The following is a 23,996-nucleotide window of genomic DNA, read 5'->3' on the forward strand; positions in this document are numbered from 1 at the left end:
AACGAACGATGACGTGACTCGTAAAAGAACGCGGTTTATTGTCAACACGGACATTAAAAAACAACAAAGTGTCAAAGAAAAGGAACATGTGCGTCGTGAACATGAAGAACATCTTAGTGTTAAATGTTGCAAACATAGATTCAAAGCAACATGTAAATAAATAAAACAACATATGCTCAACTAATGGTAAAAAAACAAAAATACTGTTTTCATTCTTCTTTATATTAATATTAATGTTATTATAACACATTCTTAGCGTTAAACAGACGTCTGCCGCTGCTGGTCCAGCACAGACGGGAATAAAAAAGGGAAAGAAATGATCCGCCGTCACGTGACCACGAGTGGACGCGGGTTTGGCGTGAGACGAGCGTCTGGACTGGAGGTCGTCTCGCCGAATACTGGTCTGGGATCCGAGGCCGGGATCACTGCAGGATGCTCAGGATCTCCTTGGCGTTCTCCGTGTTCCAGCCCTGGCCGTGCAGAGGCCCCTCACAGGCCAGGACGTACTTGTTCAGGATCTGAGTGCCAATGTCCCGGAAGTGAAGCCGGTCTTCTTTATGATCCACGTGGTCGGCGCCGCAGTCCTCGTACTTGACGGCCCAGAAGCACATCTCCCCGATGTACATCATGGTCAGCAGGTGCGTGTCCGAGAAGATGCCTGAGAAGAGACGTAGTGAAGCCTGAGGTCCAGACTCTTCACACAGAACCACATGTTGAAGCTTCGACTGTTTGTTACAAACATGACGTTAAACTTAGTGAAGACACTGACGACACGTGACTTATGGTCAAAACTCTCAACTCCCATGATGCCTTTCTGCACACGGCTCTGTGATGACATCAGATCTACTGTTGATCAACTGATCAGAGGCTGAACTTAGTCAAGTGTTTAGAAATCAAACAATGAGAGAAAACACTTTGAAGCTAAATGTGGACAAAACTGAAACTTTGGTGATTGTTGATGATAAAGTTCAGGGTCGAGTTCATACAAAACTCTGAATTCTGAGCCGCTTTAGTAGAAGAACTTACATTTCTCCTTCAAACTCTTCACCAGTTTCTTTCAGGATCATTTGAAAATTCTGGTTCTTACTTTCAGATCTATTCATGGTCAGACCTTCATGATCTGATCCAGACTTACACCCCAGCTCGGGCTCTGAGGTCTGTGGATCAGAATCTACTGATGGTTCCTGAACTTCCGGACCAGAGGAGAGAAATCCTTCCAGACTGTTGCTCCTAAGCTTTGGAACCATCTCTGTGTTTGATGATCTACTGACTCCTTCAAGAAACATCTGTGTTTGATGATCTACTGACTCCTTCAAGAAACATCTGTGTTTGATGATCTACTGACTCCTTCAAGAAACATCTGTGTTTGATGATCTACTGACTCCTTCAAGAAACATCTGTGTTTGATGATCTACTGACTCCTTCAAGAAACATCTGTGTTTGATGATCTACTGACTCCTTCAAGAAACATCTGTGTTTGATTATCTACTGACTCCTTCAGGAAACATCTGTGTTTGATGATCTACTGACTCCTTCAAGAAACATCTGTGTTTGATGATCTACTGACTCCTTCAAGAAACATCTGTGTTTGATGATCTACTGACTCCTTCAAGAAACATCCGTGTTTGATGATCTACTGACTCCTTCAAGAAACATCTGTGTTTGATGATCTACTGACTCCTTCAAGAAACATCTGTGTTTGATGATCTACTGACTCCTTCAAGAAACATCTGTGTTTGATGATCTACTGACTCCTTCAAGAAACATCTGTGTTTGATGATCTACTGACTCCTTCAAGAAACATCTGTGTTTGATGATCTACTGACTCCTTCAAGAAACATCTGTGTTTGATGATCTACTGACTCCTTCAAGAAACATCTGTGTTTGATGATCTACTGACTCCTTCAAGAAACATCTGTGTTTGATGATCTACTGACTCCTTCAGGAAACATCTGTGTTTGATGATCTACTGACTCCTTCAAGAAACATGTGTGTTTGATGATCTACTGACTCCTTTAAGAAACATGTGTGTTTGATGATCTACTGACTCCTTTAAGAAACATCTGTGTTTGATGATCTACTGACTCCTTTAAGAAACATCTGTGTTTGATGATCTACTGACTCCTTCAAGAAACATCTGTGTTTGATGATCTACTGACTCCTTCAAGAAACATCTGTGTTTGATGATCTACTGACTCCTTCAAGAAACATCTGTGTTTGATGATCTACTGACTCCTTCAAGAAACATGTGTGTTTGATGATCTACTGACTCCTTCAAGAAACATCTGTGTTTGATGATCTACTGACTCCTTCAAGAAACATCTGTGTTTGATGATCTACTGACTCCTTCAAGAAACATCTGTGTTTGATGATCTACTGACTCCTTCAAGAAACATCTGTGTTTGATGATCTACTGACTCCTTCAGGAAACATCTGTGTTTGATGATCTACTGACTCCTTCAAGAAACATCTGTGTTTGATGATCTACTGACTCCTTCAAGAAACATCTGTGTTTGATGATCTACTGACTCCTTCAAGAAACATCTGTGTTTGATGATCTACTGACTCCTTCAAGAAACATCTGTGTTTGATGATCTACTGACTCCTTCAAGAAACATCTGTGTTTGATGATCTACTGACTCCTTCAAGAAACATCTGTGTTTGATGATCTACTGACTCCTTCAGGAAACATCTGTGTTTGATGATCTACTGACTCCTTCAAGAAACATGTGTGTTTGATGATCTACTGACTCCTTTAAGAAACATCTGTGTTTGATGATCTACTGACTCCTTCAAGAAACATGTGTGTTTGATGATCTACTGACTCCTTCAAGAAACATGTGTGTTTGATGATCTACTGACTCCTTCAAGAAACATCTGTGTTTGATGATCTACTGACTCCTTCAGGAAACATCTGTGTTTGATGATCTACTGACTCCTTCAAGAAACATCTCTGTGTTTGATGATCTACTGACTCCTTCAAGAAACATCTGTGTTTGATGATCTACTGACTCCTTCAAGAAACATGTGTGTTTGATGATCTACTGACTCCTTCAAGAAACATGTGTGTTTGATGATCTACTGACTCCTTCAAGAAACATGTGTTTGATGATCTACTGACTCCTTCAAGAAACATGTGTTTGATGATCTACTGACTCCTTCAAGAAACATGTGTGTTTGATGATCTACTGACTCCTTCAAGAAACATCTGTGTTTGATGATCTACTGACTCCTTCAAGAAACATGTGTGTTTGATGATCTACTGACTCCTTCAAGAAACATGTGTGTTTGATGATCTACTGACTCCTTCAAGAAACATCTGTGTTTGATGATCTACTGACTCCTTCAAGAAACATGTGTGTTTGATGATCTACTGACTCCTTTAAGAAACATGTGTGTTTGATGATCTACTGACTCCTTCAAGAAACATCTGTGTTTGATGATCTACTGACTCCTTCAAGAAACATGTGTGTTTGATGATCTACTGACTCCTTCAAGAAACATGTGTGTTTGATGATCTACTGACTCCTTCAAGAAACATCTGTGTTTGATGATCTACTGACTCCTTCAAGAAACATCTCAAAACAAACACTTTGATTTGTTTCTTCACTTTCTTGTTGCTGCTGTGTTTGTCTTATGTTGATATTTCAAAGTTTATATTTTAACTTGTTTTGATTGTTAAAGTTCTTCGTGACCCTGGTCTGGAAACATCTTTACTAATAACCATTACTTACTTACTCTAATGACGTCTGATTGGTCGACACATGACTGTATTTAAATTCTACATCTATGTTGTCGAAAGTCATCCACAGCTGTGATTGGTCGGCTGGGCGGCAAAGTATGACGGGAGACGTTCGGGTTGTTGAGAGACACCTCGTAGTTGAGATCAAAGTGAAGATGTTTTTGTCAAAAGACACGTCAGTCAAGTCTCTTCAAACACTACTGTTAGCAACTAATGTTGCTAAGAGGCAGCTAGCATGACAACTGTTAGCTTTGTCAGCTGATGACTGCTGCCATCTAGAGGCCGGAAGTTTAAACGCAACACAATGCTGTGAATAATTGAACGTTAATTTAACATAAATAAAATGGTTTAAAAAACATGCTTTTATACACATTTAATTTAAACGTAAACAAAGGACGTTAGGATGATAAAAAATGTTGACACGTGTGACGAAAAACAAGGTTGAAATAACAAACATTCAACGAAAACCTGTTGAATCTAATGTTTGATCTTTTATTTTTGATTAATATCTTCATTATTCATGTTCAATAAATATTTGGACTGAACATTGTTTTCTTAGGTTTTCATCGACACCATTTTAGAAAACAAGTCAAGTGCAGAGATCGTGTTTTTACTGACAGAAAACTCTTGTAAAGATAAAGGCATCAAATCAAAAGTTACAACAATAATCCTAATATTTCTCTGTAGAAAACGGCGTCTCGAGACAGAAGTACCTTCAGACAGGAAGTTGGCCGTGGCCGTGTCATGCAGCACGACGCCGTCGTTGAGCTTCACAGAGTTCCTCACCTGCAGCATCCTCATCAGGTAGCGAACACCTTCCTGGATACACTGGACACACACGGCAGCTGAAGAACACGCGACTGAAGCGTCGACCGTGAGGTACCTTCAGAAACGTTTCTTTGTTCTTCTTGATCCACTGTTTCCTCTGGTGCAGGGTGTGGCAGTACATGTAGAGCAGAGCTCCACGTCTCCAGTAGAGACACTCCAGCAGCTCCAGACCCAGCATGGACTGCACCTTCAGAGCCACAGGTTCAGAGATGTCACGCGTCCGGTCCTCAACACCTACCTCTTGTGCCGGGGCCAGTCTCCCGGCCAGAACCTCGGGCTCCGTCAGGTCCTGCAGCAGCTGCTGGATCTTGAAAGGTGAGCAGTCCTCGGGGAACTCCTGGTCCACCAGTTTGTTCTCTTCATAGAACGTGATGTCCAGGATGACCTGAGCAAGACATGAACCTCCATCATTGAACATCAACTTCATCTAGAGTTTATAACTTCAGTCTCCAGTAGAGAAAATATGAATAACCTTTATATCAAAATTTAACTGCACTGGACCAACTTTGAATGTATTCATTTGAGCTTTCAAATCATAGTTTTTATGTTTTAATAATAATACAATTGAACTAATCTATTTTTTTTTACCGATAAATCAACAATTAACATGAAAATATTCAGTGTTTGCCCATGTTTGTGTTGCGATTAAACTTCCGGCCTCTAGATGGCAGCAGTCGTTACGTCCTCCACTGCTAAAGGAAGAATGATGACTGAGGACAAGAGGATACAGTGAGTCCAGGAGCTTTTAAAGCTGATGTTTGGACATATTTTGATTTGAAAACAAATGAAAGTAGTTACGACTTCAAGAGTCATGTGGTCTGAAAATACTACAACACCAGAGTCAAGTACTGGACAATACTACAGATATATACTTGTTACTACACTATCACAACACTAGACAATACTACACATATATACTTGTTACTACACTATCACAACACCAGAGTCAAGTACTGGACAATACTACACATATATACTTGTTACTAAACTATCACAACACCAGAATCAAGTACTGGACAATACTACACATATATACTTGTTACTACACTATCACAACACCAGAGTCAAGTACTGGACAATACTACACATATATACTTGTTACTACACTATCACAACACCAGAGTCAAGTACTGGACAATACTACACATATATACTTGTTACTACACTATCACAACACCAGAGTCAAGTACTGGACAATACTACACATATATACTTGTTACTACACTATCACAACACCAGAGTCAAGTACTGGACAATACTACACATATATACTTGTTACTACACTATCACAACACCAGAGTCAAGTACTGGACAATACTACACATATATACTTGTTACTACACTATCACAACACCAGAGTCAAGTACTGGACAATACTACACATATATACTTGTTACTACACTATCACAACACCAGAGTCAAGTACTGGACAATACTACACATATATACTTGTTACTACACTATCACAACACCAGAGTCAAGTACTGGACAATACTACACATATATACTTGTTACTACACTATCACAACACCAGAGTCAAGTACTGGACAATACTACACATATATACTTGTTACTACACTATCACAACACCAGAGTCAAGTACTGGACAATACTACACATATATACTTGTTACTACACTATCACAACACCAGAGTCAAGTACTGGACAATACTACACATATATACTCGTTACTACACTATCACAACACCAGAGTCAAGTACTGGACAATACTACACATATATACTTGTTACTACACTATCACAATATATCACTGTATATCAATCCTTGTAACGTGATATCCATCAACACACTCTTGAATAAACACAACCTTCTTCAGTAGCAAAAAGACAAAAACCAAATCAATCCACATGTGAACCAGAAAAACACAATAAAAGATAAAAGATACGACATCACAGATAGTTGAACACATTGAGTCGTGGAGCCAAATATAAAACAAGAGACTTATATTATCTCAGTAAACATGATGCAAAATGATTACTTTTAATTGTTTGGTTTTTCTACAAACATTGTGAGACACAAGAGCGACAATATAATAATGTTATTTATTATAATAATGTTTGTTTATCATATATGACAGAGACAGGAGTCACAAAGATACTATGTTCGCTACAACAAACATGACACACAAAGAACAACACAAACATGAACACAATGAAAACAAGAGTGTACATGAGTTCATGTCGTACCTGCGTGTAGTCCTGGAGCACCTTCGACAGGTTGTTTCCATCTCCTCCTTGTCGGTAACAACTCTTCAGCTTCTCCAGGATCGAGGACGCGTTCAGAAGATAGTCGTCATCTGAGGGAGCATCGTGACGTCAGCACCACAATAAACGTCACGCTAGCGACGAGCTAACGCGCGGCTAACATGCAGCGATGGATGAGACATGAAGGAGATACGAGAGATACGAACAGATACGAACAGATACGAACAGATGCGAACAGATGAGAGAAGATCTGGACGTGTGTTGGTCCTCAGATGTTCCTCACGTCAAGCTAGCTCTGCTAATGCTCTCGTTCATGACGCTCTGACGTGACGTAACACATGCGCTCGTGCCTGTGACGTGAAGAGCTGCAACCAAACCTTGTTTTTCTGCCTTGAGAGAAGAACACTTGATATCCAACTCGAAGATCCGTCTCTCCAACTCGAACCCTTGTCGCCTGTAGTCGTCGGCCATGACTGGAGCTGCTCTGGATTAGTCACGTGACGCGGGGATTAGTCACGTGTCGACGCGTCACTTCTGCGCTTTCGTAAACATAACAAAGTATTTATATTTATTTATTAAAAACCTCGTTTTCATTCAATGGTACGTTTAGGCAAATTCCGACGTCGTGATGATTAACTGAGCGATAACAGTGACAGGTGTATCTACGGAAGCCTTTTGCATCCATTAAACACTGATTATTATATCGAATTATTTGTTGTTGTTTCACTTGAGCTCGTAAAGCTTGTTCATGCAAACAATTAAACTTGTTTACCTGCTTATATTTCCTGCTTGTTTTTGTTTTTTTCCTTCTAATTAATTTTGTTTGTGTGTTTTTGAGGAATAAAAAGAAAGAAGCAGGAGAACCATCGATACTCTGCTCTGGTATGTAACACTGTAGATATATACTATCTACTGTATACTACACACTGTATAGATAGATACTATCTACTGTATACTACACACTATAGATATATACTATCTACTGTATACTACACACTGTATAGATAGATACTATCTACTGTATACTACACACTATAGATATATACTATCTACTGTATACTACACACTATAGATAGATACTATCTACTGTATACTACACACTGTAGATAGATACTATCTACTGTATACTACACACTGTATAGATAGATACTATCTACTGTATACTACACACTATAGATATATACTATCTACTGTATACTACACACTATAGATAGATACTATCTACTGTATACTACACACTGTAGATATATACTATCTACTGTATACTACACACTGTATAGATAGATACTATCTACTGTATACTACACACTATAGATGGATACTATCTACTGTATACTACACACTGTAGATAGATACTATCTACTGTATACTACACACTGTAGATAGATACTATCTACTGTATACTACACACTGTATAGATAGATACTATCTACTGTATACTACACACTGTAGATACATACTATCTACTGTTTACTACACACTGTAGATACATACTATCTACTGTATACTACACACTGTATAGATAGATACTATCTACTGTATACTACACACTATAGATAGATACTATCTACTGTATACTACACACTGTATAGATAGATACTATCTACTGTATACTACACACTATAGATATATACTATCTACTGTATACTACACACTGTATAGATAGATACTATCTACTGTATACTACACACTATAGATATATACTATCTACTGTATACTACACACTATAGATAGATACTATCTACTGTATACTACACACTGTAGATAGATACTATCTACTGTATACTACACACTGTATAGATAGATACTATCTACTGTATACTACACACTATAGATATATACTATCTACTGTATACTACACACTATAGATAGATACTATCTACTGTATACTACACACTGTAGATATATACTATCTACTGTATACTACACACTGTATAGATAGATACTATCTACTGTATACTACACACTATAGATGGATACTATCTACTGTATACTACACACTGTAGATAGATACTATCTACTGTATACTACACACTGTAGATAGATACTATCTACTGTATACTACACACTGTATAGATAGATACTATCTACTGTATACTACACACTGTAGATACATACTATCTACTGTTTACTACACACTGTAGATACATACTATCTACTGTATACTACACACTGTATAGATAGATACTATCTACTGTATACTACACACTATAGATAGATACTATCTACTGTATACTACACACTGTAGATAGATACTATCTACTGTATACTACACACTGTATAGATAGATACTATCTACTGTATACTACACACTGTAGATACATACTATCTACTGTTTACTACACACTGTAGATACATACTATCTACTGTATACTACACACTGTAGATAGATACTATCTACTGTATACTACACACTATAGATAGATACTATCTACTGTATACTACACACTGTAGATAGATACTATCTACTGTATACTACACACTATAGATAGATACTATCTACTGTATACTACACACTGTAGATAGATACTATCTACTGTATACTACACACTCTAGATAGATACTATCTACTGTTTACTACACACTGTAGATAGATACTATCTACTGTATACTACACACTGTAGATAGATACTATCGACTGTATACTACACACTATAGATAGATACTATCTACTGTATACTACACACTGTAGATAGATACTATCTACTGTATACTACACACTGTAGATAGATACTATCTACTGTATACTACACACTATAGATAGATACTATCTACTGTATACTACACACTGTAGATAGATACTATCTACTGTATACTACACACTGTAGATAGATACTATCTACTGTATACTACACACTATAGATAGATACTATCTACTGTATACTACACACTGTAGATAGATACTATCTACTGTATACTACACACTATAGATAGATACTATCTACTGTATACTACACACTATAGATAGATACTATCCACTGTATACTACACACTGTAGATAGATACTATCTACTGTATACTACACACTATAGATAGATACTATCTACTGTATACTACACACTATAGATAGATACTATCTACTGTATACTACACACTGTAGATAGATACTATCTACTGTATACTACACACTATAGATAGATACTATCTACTGTATACTACACACTGTATAGATAGATACTATCTACTGTATACTACACACTGTAGATAGATACTATCTACTGTATACTACACACTGTATAGATAGATACTATCTACTGTATACTACACACTGTAGATAGAAACTATCTACTGTATACTACACACTGTATAGATAGATACTATCTACTGTATACTACACACTGTATATAGATGCTATCTACTGTATACTACACACTGTATAGATAGATACTATCTACTGTATACTACACACTGTAGATAGATACTATCTACTGTATACTACACACTGTATAGATAGATACTATCTACTGTATACTACACACTGTATATAGATACTATCTACTGTATACTACACACTGTATAGATAGATACTATCTACTGTATACTACACACTGTAGATAGATACTATCTACTGTATACTACACACTGTATAGATAGATACTATCTACTGTATACTACACACTGTATATATAGATACTATCTACTGTATACTACACACTGTATAGATAGATACTATCTACTGTATACTACACACTGTAGATAGATACTATCTACTGTATACTACACACTGTATAGATAGATACTATCTACTGTATACTACACACTGTAGATAGATACTATCTACTGTATACTACACACTGTATAGATAGATACTATCTACTGTATACTACACACTGTAGATAGATACTATCTACTGTATACTACACACTGTATAGATAGATACTATCTACTGTATACTACACACTGTATATAGATACTATCTACTGTATACTACACACTGTATAGATAGATACTATCTACTGTATACTACACACTGTAGATAGATACTATCTACTGTATACTACACACTGTATAGATAGATACTATCTACTGTATACTACACACTGTATATATAGATACTATCTACTGTATACTACACACTGTATAGATAGATACTATCTACTGTATACTACACACTGTATAGATAGATAATATCTACTGTATACTACACACTGTAGATAGATACTATCTACTGTATACTACACACTGTATAGATAGATACTATCTACTATATACTACACACTGTATAGATAGATACTATCTACTGTATACTACACACTGTAGATAGATACTATCTACTGTATACTACACACTGTATAGATAGATACTATCTACTGTATACTACACACTGTATAGATAGATACTATCTACTGTATACTACACACTGTATAGATATATACTATCTACTGTATACTACACACTGTATAGATAGATACTATCTACTGTATACTACACACTGTAGATAGATACTATCTACTGTATACTACACACTGTATAGATAGATACTATCTACTGTATACTACACACTGTAGATAGATACTATCTACTGTATACTACACACTGTATAGATAGATACTATCTACTGTATACTACACACTGTAGATAGATACTATCTACTGTATACTACACACTGTAGATAGATACTATCTACTGTATACTACACACTGTATAGATAGATACTATCTACTGTATACTACACACTGTATATAGATACTATCTACTGTATACTACACACTGTATAGATAGATACTATCTACTGTATACTACACACTGTATAGATATATACTATCTACTGTATACTACACACTGTATAGATAGATACTATCTACTGTATACTACACACTGTAGATAGATACTATCTACTGTATACTACACACTGTATAGATAGATACTATCTACTGTATACTACACACTGTAGATAGATACTATCTACTGTATACTACACACTGTATAGATAGATACTATCTACTGTATACTACACACTGTAGATAGATACTATCTACTGTATACTACACACTGTAGATAGATACTATCTACTGTATACTACACACTGTATAGATAGATACTATCTACTGTATACTACACACTGTATATAGATACTATCTACTGTATACTACACACTGTATAGATAGATACTATCTACTGTATACTACACACTGTAGATAGATACTATCTACTGTATACTACACACTGTATATATAGATACTATCTACTGTATACTACACACTGTATATATAGATACTATCTACTGTATACTACACACTGTATAGATAGATACTATCTACTGTATACTACACACTGTATAGATAGATAATATCTACTGTATACTACACACTGTAGATAGATACTATCTACTGTATACTACACACTGTATAGATAGATACTATCTACTGTATACTACACACTGTATAGATAGATACTATCTACTGTATACTACACACTGTATAGATAGATACTATCTACTGTATACTACACACTGTAGATAGATACTATCTACTGTATACTACACACTGTATAGATAGATACTATCTACTGTATACTACACACTGTATAGATAGATACTATCTACTGTATACTACACACTGTATAGATATATACTATCTACTGTATACTACACACTGTATAGATAGATACTATCTACTGTATACTACACACTGTAGATAGATACTATCTACTGTATACTACACACTGTATAGATAGATACTATCTACTGTATACTACACACTGTAGATAGATACTATCTACTGTATACTACACACTGTATAGATAGATACTATCTACTGTATACTACACACTGTAGATAGATACTATCTACTGTATACTACACACTGTATAGATAGATACTATCTACTGTATACTACACACTGTAGATAGATACTATCTACTGTATACTACACACTGTATAGATAGATACTATCTACTGTATACTACACACTGTATAGATAGATACTATCTACTGTATACTACACACTGTATATCAACATGTGTTGATGAAGTTCAAATTCATTATGCTTTTCAAAATGATATGCAGTGTCTTGTGCGGTTGTTTTGTTGATCAATGAACAATTAAAGGAAGATTTATTCAAGTTTGAAGCTGAAAAGTAAAAGTTAATAAACAAATAGAAAGATGAAAGATCAAAGCACAATAAACATCTAATAATTCTGTCTGTCTGTCTAACTAACTAACTAACTAACTAACTAACTAACTAACTAACTAACACCAGGTTGTTGAATATGATCCACGACCTTTGATCTGCGTCACTCTTTCATCTCTTATATATCAAATAATCGATCAAGTGTCAATTGTGAGTCATAACGAGCAGGATGTGACTTTGATGTTTTTATCTACAATAAACATCAAGGTTGTCGTTAACTGAGCCATAGTTAACTTCAAAATAAAATGCTTTATTCAACTCAAACAATGTTTTTAAACCATGTTTAATTTCTGACATTTTAAACTGTATTTTATTCAAACAAAAGAACCTTTGGTGATAAAAACCGTGTATTTTTACTCAAAACAAGCTTTTTTAAGGTCATTTTATACGTTGAGTTCTTTATTCTGAAAGGAAGATCTCGGAGGGTCTTTCAACGTCACGTTACCGTAATACTGCTGGTAGCTGAGCGTGACGTAGACACTGCTCCCACATATAGGCTCGCGCGTGTGTGTGTGTGAGAGTGTGTGAGAGTGTGTGTGTGTCAGTGCAACATGGCGGCGCTGAAGACTCTCTGCAGATCAGACTCTCTGTTGTTCAAACATGTCGCTGGTTCAGCAAGAATCACCGGCAACTTCAGGCACAAACCCTTGAGCAAGGTGTGTATGTTCGCCTCGTGTGTGTGTGTGTGTGTGAGTGTGTGAGTGTGTGAGTGTGTGAGTGTGTGTTCCAGGGGAACATGTAGAGGTCACGTTAGTGTGGATCCGTCGACATAACAGTCACACAATACTTCATTTTTACTTTGACATCATTGTTTCTGTTTTGATGGATCTTTTCTCCTCTTTACGTTAATTTACTTGATTGTCTTTACTTTATTTATTTTCTTGTCTTTACTTTATTTATTTTCTTGTCTTTACTTTATTTATTTTCTTGTCTTTACTTTATTTATTTTCTTGTCTTTACTTTATTTATTTTCTTGTCTTTACTTTATTTCTTTTCTTGTCTTTACTTTATTTCTTTTCTTGTCTTTACTTTATTTCTTTTCTGGTCTTTACTTTATTTCTTTTCTTGTCTTTACTTTATTTATTTTCTTGTCTTTACTTTATTTATTTTCTTGTCTTTACTTTATTTCTTTTCTTGTCTTTACTTTATTTCTTTTCTGGTCTTTACTTTATTTCTTTTCTTGTCTTTACTTTATTTCTTTTCTTGTCTTTACTTTATTTCTTTTCTTGTCTTTACTTTATTTCTTTTCTTGTCTTTACTTTATTTCTTTTCTTGTCTTTACTTTATTTCTTTTCTTTTCTTGTCTTTACTTTATTTCTTTTCTTGTCTTTACTTTATTTCTTTCCTTGTCTTTACTTTATTTCTTTTCTTGTCTTTACTTTATTTATTTTCTTGTCTTTACTTTATTTATTTTCTTGTCTTTACTTTATTTTCTATTTCTGTCAACATGACAAACCTTTGATCATCAAGATTCTCATAAACACTTTGTTTATTTTTTCAGTTCAATAATAACTTCATGGTTTTTCATTTAAAAATGTTTTCTTCTGAATACATATAAAGTCTGAACTGAAACTAAATCTCTGGATAAAATCTGCTTCAAACTCAACTTTGTATTTAATGGACGAAAATGAATTCAAAGTATTGAAGCATTTAATGAACTTTTCTCTTATATTATTATTTTATATCTCTGGGACTTTGTTGTTTGCCAGTAAAAATGAGTTGTTTTTCAGGTCGTCTTGATTTGGATTAAAAGAGTAAAATGTTGTTTTCGTGATGAAACGTTGGTCTAGTTATTGAATAAATCCTTGTCTCCACGACTCATCTTCTCCAGGTCAGCAGCCTCCACCTGTGCAGCTCCAGCAGCAGAAGCTCCAGGTTCTACTCGGACCCGTGCGACGCCGTGAAGGACGTCCCTGATGGAGCGACGCTGCTGGTGGGAGGTGAGATGTTTGGAACACCAGTGGAAACCATGGAAGTGACTTTGGTTTCATTTCTCAACTGGACTCGTCACTCATTCTCAGACCATGAACTTTGACCTGCAGATCAAAGATCATGTCAGTGTCTCGTGACGTTAATCCAGAGACACGAGTTCATCTCAGTGTTTATACATCATGAACAAATGTTTGTAGAGTCAACGATGTGAGTGAACATGAGTTCATATCACACTTGAATTCAAGTTACAACAAATGATTCCTTCAGTTTTGGTTCATTGAATGAAGTGATTTTTATACAAATAAATAAAGTGTATTTTACATGCGACACTTTTGAGAACATGTTACTCACTTACAACTATCACTAACCAACATTAAATAAAACTCACTAACATTAAATAACACTAACTAACATTAAATAACACTAACCAACATTAAATAACACTCACTAACATTTACTATCACTAACTAACATAAAATAACACTAACTATCATTAACTATCACTAACTAACATTAACTATCACTAACTAACATTAAATAACACTAACTAACATCAAATAACACTAACTAACATTAACTATCACTAACTAACATTAAATAACACTAACTAACATAAAATAACACTAACTAACATTAACTATCACTAACTAACATAAAATAACACTAATTAACATTAACTATCACTAACTAACATAAAATAACACTAACTATCATTAACTATACTAACTAACATTAAATAACACTAACTAACATTAACTATCACTAACTAACATTAAATAACACTAACTAACATTAAATAACACTAACTAACATTAACTATCACTAACTAACATTAAATAACACTAACTAACATTAAATAACACTAACTAACATTAAATAACACTAAAAAACATTAAATAACACTAACTAACATTAAATAACACTAACTAACATTAAATAACACTAACAAACATTAAATAACACTAACTAACATTAAATAACACTAACTAACATTAAATAATACTAACTAACATTAAATAACACTAACTAACATTAAATAACACTAACAAACATTAAATAACACTAACTAACATTAAATAACACTAACTAACATTAACTATCACTAACTAACATTAAATAACACTAACTAACATTAAATAACACTAACAAACATTAAATAACACTAACTAACATTAAATAACACTAACAAACATTAAATAACACTAACTAACATTAAATAACACTAACTAACATTAAATAACACTAACTAAAATTAAATAACACTAACAAACATTAAATAACACTAACTAACATTAAATAACACTAACTAACATTAACTATCACTAACTAACATTAACTATCACTAACTAACATTAAATAACACTAACTAACATTAAATAACACTAACTAACATTAAATAACACTAACTAACATTAAATATCACTAACTAACATTAACTATCACTAACTAACATTAAATAACACTAACAAACTCTCAGAAGCTTCATCCAGTGCTTGTCAGTTAAAAACCCATTTTTGACGTTAAATATTACCGCATGTGTATTTTGTGTAGTAGAACATATTGTATCTTCTCATCTTCACTAACTTTGTTGCAGGAAACGTTTAACTTCTTCAACACAAAAGTTGAGACACAATGACCCGTTTGTTCCTAAAGTTTAAGAACTGGATAATAAAGTCTTTAGTTTGAAGTGTTTATCAACTCGCGTCTCTACTGGATAATAATATAATAATTATAATAATAATATAATCATTTAATAATAATATTAATGCTTTGTTGCTCACATCATTGGAAGACTTAAGAAGTTAAAGTTAAAGATTGTTTTCAAGATGAAGGAAGAACAACATCGTTGAATCCTCACATGATAACGCCTGACTCGGGTCAATGTTCTGCTTCTGTTGGATCCTTTGACTCAGTTGAACCAGATCCTGAAGACTGTCTGGGTCTGTGTTCCAGTGGTTCTCCTCATACCTTCTGTTTCATCTGTCAATCAAATGAGGTCTGAATCATCTGATGTGTGGAGTCACTCAAGGTTCTGTTCTAGGTCCTTTATTGTTTGTACTTGATTCCTCTGGTCGAATCATTCCTGATGTTTCTTCCACATGTTTGCTGATGACATCCAGCTGTTGATCCAACTGATCAGAGGCTGAACTTAGTCAATTGTTGCTAGAAATCAAACAATGAAAACACTTTGAAGCTAAATGTGGACAAAAGTCAAACTCTGGTGATTGTTGATGATAAAGTTCAGGGTCGAGTCAGTACTTGAGTGACTTAAGTCAGTCTGTCACTCAAGTGTAGTGACTCTGGTCTGGAAAAGCGTCTCTACTAATATAACTCTCTTACTGTCCTCGACATAACATCGGTTCTCAGCATGTGGAGGAGGAAGCCTCGCCTCTGGTCGTGGAGGAGGTCTTGCTACTGTTTTTAGGGAGAGTTGTTCTTGCAAAGTGATTCAGACTCAGGAATTCACTTCTTTTAAATCTCAGATGTTCTTGGTTCTACAAGACCTTTCTATTGTGTGTCAATCTACCGTCCGCCTGGTCCTGCGGCGATGTTCTTGAAAGACTTTAGTGACTTCTTATCTTCCATTATTCAAATGGAATCTGTTCTTATTCTTGGAGACTTTAATCTTCATGTTGATGACGTCACATCTTGTTCTGCTAAAGAACTTTGAACTTTAACAGAAGCCTTTAATTTTGACCAACATGTTTCTAAACCCACTCACAAATAGGACACATTTTAGACTTAGTTTTTACTCTCGGCCTGAACATTTCTAATGTATCTGTACATGATGTCCATCTGAGTGATCATTCTCTTGTTTAACCTGGACTTCATCCCTGAACCTAAGCCTTTGAAAGTTAGGTCTCAGAGGCGTGTCATCTCAGCCGATACTGCAGACAGTTTTTCTGCTATGTTTGACCGTCTTTCCTTTGATGACTTAACGTGTTTGATTCACTGTTTCACTGATCATTGTGTTGAAATACTGGATCAAACCTGTTAAATCGAACTTGAAAATTCAGAAAAAACTGTGCCCTTGGACAAATGAAGATCTCCTGAGTCTGAAGAGACTTTGTCGAAAGACTGAGCGTCTCTGGAAGTCCACTAAACTTGAGGTGCACAGACTTCACCTCAGGGATCCGATGTCTTCTTACAATGAGATGGTGGAAACTGCTAGATCTGATTACATCTCAAAACTGGTAGCAGCAAATAGGAAAAACCCCAAAGTGTTGTTTGACACGATTAATTCTCTTGTGTCTCCTGCTCCTCAAATCACGTCGGTCTTCTGTGAAGCTGACAGCAATGCATTGTTGAGATTTTTCATTGACAAAATTAAATTGATCAAAGAGAAAATCTCTCTTTAGTGTGGAACCCCTGCTGTCTCTGAGCCCCTCTCCTCCTCTTGGTCCTCCTTCACTGCTGTATCTTTGGGTGATATTTCGGCACTAGTGAACAAGATGAAACCATCCTCTTGCTCAGATGACGTCCTTCCTTGTAGGCTTTTTATCAAAGTATTTGATGTAATTGGCCCCTGAGTTACCAATATGGTGAACCTCTCCCTTTCCACAGGGGTTTTTAATGCATTTAAACCATTGTGGAGCCTCTGCTCAAAAAACCAGGCTTAGACCCAACTGACCTCAGTAATTTCAGGCCTATTTCTAAGCTCCCTTTCTTGTCCAAGATCTTGGAGAAGGTGGTGTCTGAGCAGCTGTCTTTGTTCCTGGATCAGAGCGACATCCATGAGAAGTTTCAGTCTGGCTTCCGTAAACATCACTCTACGGAGACAGCTTTATTGAAAGTGTCCAGTGACATCATGATGTCGGCTGACTCTGGTAAATTCACTGTTCTGGTTCTCTTGGATCTGTCCTCAGCCTTTGACACAGTTGAACCAGATCCTGCTGAGAAGACTGAGGGATGAAGACTGTCTGGGTCTGTGTTAGAATGGTTCTCATCTTACCTTTCTGGGCGCAGTTTTAGTGTATCTGTCAATCAAATGAGGTCTGAATCGGCAGATCTGTTGTGTGGAGTCCCTCAAGGTTCTGTTCTGGGTCCTTTATTGTTTTTGCTGTACTTGATTCCCCTCGGTAAAATCATTCAGAGATTTCCAGATGTTTCTTGTCACATGTTTGCTGATGACATCCAGCTCTACTGCTCTGTTGATCAACTGAGCTCCAGAGGCTGAACTTAGTCAATTGTTGCTAGAAATCAAACAATGAGTGAAAACACTTTACAGCTAAATGTGGACAAAACTGAAACTCTGGTGATTGTTGATGATAAAGTTCAGGGTTGAGTCAGTACTTGAGTGACTTATGTCAGTCTGTCAAACTGAGCCTGAGAAACCTGGGTGTTGTATTTGATAAAGACATGTCTCTTGTTCAACACTGAAGAAAACTGACCAGAAACTGTTTCCTTCAACTGAGAAAAATCTCTAAACTTAGGAAAATGTTGTCGGAACATGATCTGGATCTTATAATGCGTTTGTTTCTTCTCGTCTGGACTATTGTAACAGTTTGTTTTCATGTCTTAACAAGAAGGATCGTCTCGTCTGCAGTTGATTCAGAACTCTGAGCCGCTCTAGTAGAAGAACTCACATTTCTCCTTCAAACTCTTCACTGGCTTCCAGTTTCTTTCAGGATCAACTTTAAAATTCTGGTTCTTACTTTCAGATCTATTCATGGTCAGACCTTCATGATCTGATCCAGACTTACACCCCAGCTTGGGCTCTGAGGTCTGTGGATCAGAATCTACTGATGGTTCCACACACACGGCTCAGGACCAGAGGAGAGAAATCTTTTCAGGCTGTTGCTCCTAAGCTTTGGAACGATCTTCTCTCTCTTTGCTCTTGATGGAGTCTACTGACTCCTTCAAGAAACATCTGTGTTTGATGATCTACTGACTCCTTCAAGAAACATCTGTGTTTGATGATCTACTGACTCCTTCAAGAAACATCTGTGTTTGATGATCTACTGACTCCTTCAAGAAACATCTGTGTTTGATGATCTACTGACTCCTTCAAGAAACATCTGTGTTTGATGATCTACTGACTCCTTCAAGAAACATCTGTGTTTGATGATCTACTGACTCCTTCAAGAAACATCTGTGTTTGATGATCTACTGACTCCTTCAAGAAACATCTGTGTTTGATGATCTACTGACTCCTTCAAGAAACATCTGTGCTTGATGATCTACTGACTCCTTCAAGAAACATCTGTGTTTGATGATCTACTGACTCCTTCAAGAAACATGTGTGTTTGATGATCTACTGACTCCTTCAAGAAACATCTGTGTTTGATGATCTACTGACTCCTTCAAGAAACATGTGTGTTTGATGATCTACTGACTCCTTCAAGAAACATCTGTGTTTGATGATCTACTGACTCCTTCAAGAAACATCTGTGTTTGATGATCTACTGACTCCTTCAAGAAACATCTGTGTTTGATGATCTACTGACTCCTTCAAGAAACATCTGTGTTTGATGATCTACTGACTCCTTCAAGAAACATCTGTGCTTGATGATCTACTTACTCCTTCAAGAAACATCTGTGTTTGATGATCTACTGACTCCTTCAAGAAACATGTGTGTTTGATGATCTACTGACTCCTTCAAGAAACATCTGTGTTTGATGATCTACTGACTCCTTCAAGAAACATGTGTGTTTGATGATCTACTGACTCCTTCAAGAAACATCTGTGTTTGATGATCTACTGACTCCTTCAAGAAACATCTGTGTTTGATGATCTACTGACTCCTTCAAGAAACATCTGTGTTTGATGATCTACTGACTCCTTTAAGAAACATCTGTGTTTGATGATCTACTGACTCCTTCAAGAAACATCTGTGTTTGATGATCTACTGACTCCTTCAAGAAACATCTGTGTTTGATGATCTACTGACTCCTTCAAGAAACATGTGTGTTTGATGATCTACTGACTCCTTCAAGAAACATCTGTGTTTGATGATCTACTGACTCCTTCAAGAAACATGTGTGTTTGATGATCTACTGACTCCTTCAAGAAACATCTGTGTTTGATGATCTACTGACTCCTTCAAGAAACATGTGTGTTTGATGATCTACTGACTCCTTCAAGAAACATCTGTGTTTGATGATCTACTGACTCCTTCAAGAAACATGTGTGTTTGAGGATCTACTGACTCCTTCAAGAAACATGTGTGTTTGATGATCTACTGACTCCTTCAAGAAACATCTGTGTTTGATGATCTACTGACTCCTTCAAGAAACATCTGTGTTTGATGATCTACTGACTCCTTCAAGAAACATCTGTGTTTGATGATCTACTGACTCCTTCAAGAAACATCTGTGTTTGATGATCTACTGACTCCTTCAAGAAACATCTGTGTTTGATGATCTACTGACTCCTTCAAGAAACATCTGTGTTTGATGATCTACTGACTCCTTCAAGAAACATCTGTGTTTGATGATCTACTGACTCCTTCAAGAAACATCTTAAGACGTTTCTATTTGTTCAGGCTTTTCCTTGAATTTCTGGAACTCCTGTGTTGTTCTCGGTATTATCTTGATCTTTAAAGTATGTACTTTTTTGAGTATTGTTTTGATTGTTTAAGCGCTTTGTGACCCTGGTCTCGAAAAGCGCTATATAAATAAATATTACTTACTTACTTACTATGTTTAAAACTCTCAACAAGTTCAAAGGTCATGTGACGTCACTTTTTTGTATGTGTGTTTCCTGCAGGGTTTGGATTGTGTGGAATTCCTGAGAATCTCATCAACAGTTTGCTGAAAAGTGGCGTGAAGGGTCTGACGGCTGTGAGCAACAACGCTGGGTGAGTCTACACTTCATCTCTAGTCGGACTGTGACGGTGTAATGATGGTGTAATGATTGTGTTATTGTCTTTTATATTATTTTGTTATAATGTGTGACGGTGTAGTGCTGGTGTAGTGATGGTGTAGTGATGGTGTAGTGATGGTGTAGTGACGGTGTAATGATGGTGTGGTGACGGTGTAATAATGGTGTAGTGATGGTGTAGTGACAGTGTAATGATGGTGTAGTGACGGTGTAATAATGGTGTAGTGACGGTGTGGTGATGGTGTAGTGACGGTGTAATGATGGTGTAGTGATGGTGTAGTGATGGTATAATGGTTATGTAATGATGGTGTAATGAAAGTGTAGTGACGGTGTAGTGACGGTGTAATGATGGTGTAGTGATGGTATAATGGTTATGTAATGATGGTGTAATGAAAGTGTAGTGACGGTGTAATGACGGTGTAATGGTTGTTTAGTGACAGTGTAATGACAGTGTAATGATAGTTTAGTGACGGTGTAATGATGGTGTAGTGACGGTGTAATGATAGTTTAGTGATGGTGTAATGACGGTGTAGTGACGGTGTAATGTGGTTTAGTGACGAGGTAATGACGGTGTAATGATGGTGTAGTGACGGTGTAATGATGGTGAAATGATGGTGTAATGATGGTGAAATGATGGTGTAGTGATGGTGTAATGGTTATGTAATGATGGTGTAATGAAAGTGTAATGACGGTGTAGTGATGGTGTAGTGACGGTGTAATGACGGTGTAATGATGGTGAAATGATGGTGTAGTGATGGTGTAATGGTTATGTAATGATGGTGTAATGATGGTGAAATGATGGTGTAGTGATGGTGTAATGGTTATGTAATGATGGTGTAATGAAAGTGTAATGACGGTGTAGTGACGGTGTAGTGACGGTGTTATTCTCATGAATGAACACCTGCCTCATCACATTGTCTCTCCTCAGCGTGGACAACTTCGGTCTGGGTCTGCTGCTGAAGACGAAGCAGATCAAGAGGATGATCTCGTCGTACGTCGGTGAAAACGCTGAGTTCGAGAGACAGTATCTCTCTGGAGAGCTGGAGGTGGAGCTGACGCCGCAGGTGAGTTCAAGACACGTCAGGACCGACACCTGTCAATCACGGTGCGGGGGTCGTAGGGCACCCTGGCCGAGAGGATCCGGGCGGGGGGGGCAGGGATCCCCGCCTTCTTCACGGCCACAGGATATGGAACCCTGATCCAGGAGGGAGGCTCGCCCATCAAGTACAACCCAGACGGCAGCGTCTGCATCGCCAGCGAGAAGCGCGAGGTAGAGTCACGTGATCAGACTCGTGCTGCCTTCAGGCTCACTCGTGCTGCCTTCAGGTGCAGACCTTCAACGGCAGACACTACATCATGGAGAAGGCCATCACCGGAGACTTCGCTCTCATCAAGGCGTGGAAGGCGGACAAGGCGGGAAACATCGTGTTCAGGTAACCTTTGTCGTCACGGCAACGACCTGTTCTCAACACTAGCAGCGATGAGTTCGCTGAGAGGGAGTGAGACAAAGAGAATCACTATTTAATTCATAATTATAAGAAGATTTTTGCAGATTTCATTCTTTAAAAAACATAATTCGGTGAAGAAAAGATTCAAGTTGATCATGTGACACTTTTATTTAAAGTCAAAGATGACGAAACAAACCTAATTCAAGGTGAATATAAAAGAGTATAATAGAGTATAATAATATAATAATCATTATATAATCATAATATTATAATAATAACAATCATATTTAATCATAATATAATCATAATATTTTAATAATATTTGAATAATAATCATAATACTTGTCTCTTTGTGACTCAGGTCAGTAAAAGATCAAATACTACTCAGTAATATTAAACAGTGAGAACATGATACAAATGATAAATATTTACAAAACAATCAAATTCTTCTGAATCGTCTCACGAGAAGTTCAAGGTTCGAATCTTTTATGGAAGTTCTTAAGGTGCGCAGCATGTAACCACCAAACATGGTCACCAGGGGGCGCCAGAACCAAACAAACACTGCTCAGCCCACACAAGCACGCGAACACACGCACACGTGGCATTAAGTGAAAGTACTTGAAGTTCACCCTGTGACCACAGGGGGCGATGTTCTAAACACCTCGTTGACGCATAAAGAAACATGTTTAAAATACTTTTATGTTCCAGGAAAACTGCCAGAAACTTCAACCAACCCATGTGCAAGGCAGCTCGAATCACAGTGGTGGAGGTTCGTAGTTCTACGTTTATCATAATAACAATAATGATTATATGATAATAACTATCATCGGGTGACGAAGTATTTTCTTAACTCCATAAATCCTTGAG

The 23,996-nt window shown here is 36.6% G+C and overlaps 3 protein-coding genes across 3 annotated transcripts in view; 1 reads left to right on the top strand and 2 right to left on the bottom strand.

Moving 5' to 3' along the window:
- The window catches only part of ghra (growth hormone receptor a), a 191,421-nt gene that overhangs the window by 82,982 nt on the left and 84,443 nt on the right, over positions 1-23,996 (bottom strand). The gene's annotated exons all lie outside the window — the stretch shown is intronic.
- rimoc1 (rab7a interacting mon1-ccz1 complex subunit 1) lies at positions 19-7,305 on the bottom strand. The gene is made up of 6 exons (XM_087779008.1): positions 7,173-7,305; positions 6,778-6,887; positions 4,809-4,955; positions 4,626-4,757; positions 4,456-4,570; positions 19-658 (listed from the first exon to the last, which is right to left on the bottom strand). The coding sequence occupies exons 1-6, from the start codon at positions 7,264-7,266 to the stop codon at positions 423-425; spliced, it is 834 nt and encodes a 277-aa protein (XP_087635134.1). The 5' UTR covers positions 7,267-7,305; the 3' UTR covers positions 19-422.
- The window catches only part of oxct1a (3-oxoacid CoA transferase 1a), a 28,122-nt gene continuing 17,550 nt past the window's right edge, over positions 13,425-23,996 (top strand). Inside the window, exons 1-7 of the mRNA XM_087779020.1 lie at positions 13,425-13,582; positions 14,758-14,866; positions 21,568-21,658; positions 22,610-22,745; positions 22,802-22,951; positions 23,008-23,114; positions 23,838-23,898. Coding sequence (XP_087635146.1) covers positions 13,478-13,582; positions 14,758-14,866; positions 21,568-21,658; positions 22,610-22,745; positions 22,802-22,951; positions 23,008-23,114; positions 23,838-23,898 — 759 coding nt within the window. The 5' untranslated portion in view covers positions 13,425-13,477. The remainder of the gene's footprint in view (positions 13,583-14,757; positions 14,867-21,567; positions 21,659-22,609; positions 22,746-22,801; positions 22,952-23,007; positions 23,115-23,837; positions 23,899-23,996) is intronic.

This window comes from Callionymus lyra, chromosome 1 (assembly GCF_982586985.1).
Source record: "Callionymus lyra chromosome 1, fCalLyr1.hap1.1, whole genome shotgun sequence".
In the NCBI taxonomy this organism is placed as follows: domain Eukaryota; kingdom Metazoa; phylum Chordata; class Actinopteri; order Syngnathiformes; family Callionymidae; genus Callionymus; species Callionymus lyra.

Excerpts from the sequence above, each read along its gene's own strand:
- rimoc1 (XM_087779008.1), bottom strand. The coding sequence starts at position 7,266 with ATGGCCGACGACTACAGGCGACAAGGGTTCGAGTTGGAGAGACGGATC. Across the intron at positions 6,888-7,172 it reads TCTCAAGGCAGAAAAACAAG|ATGACGACTATCTTCTGAAC; the intron begins GTTTGGTTGCAG and ends ATGCTCCCTCAG. Across the intron at positions 4,758-4,808 it reads GACTGGCCCCGGCACAAGAG|GTGCAGTCCATGCTGGGTCT; the intron begins GTAGGTGTTGAG and ends GTGGCTCTGAAG.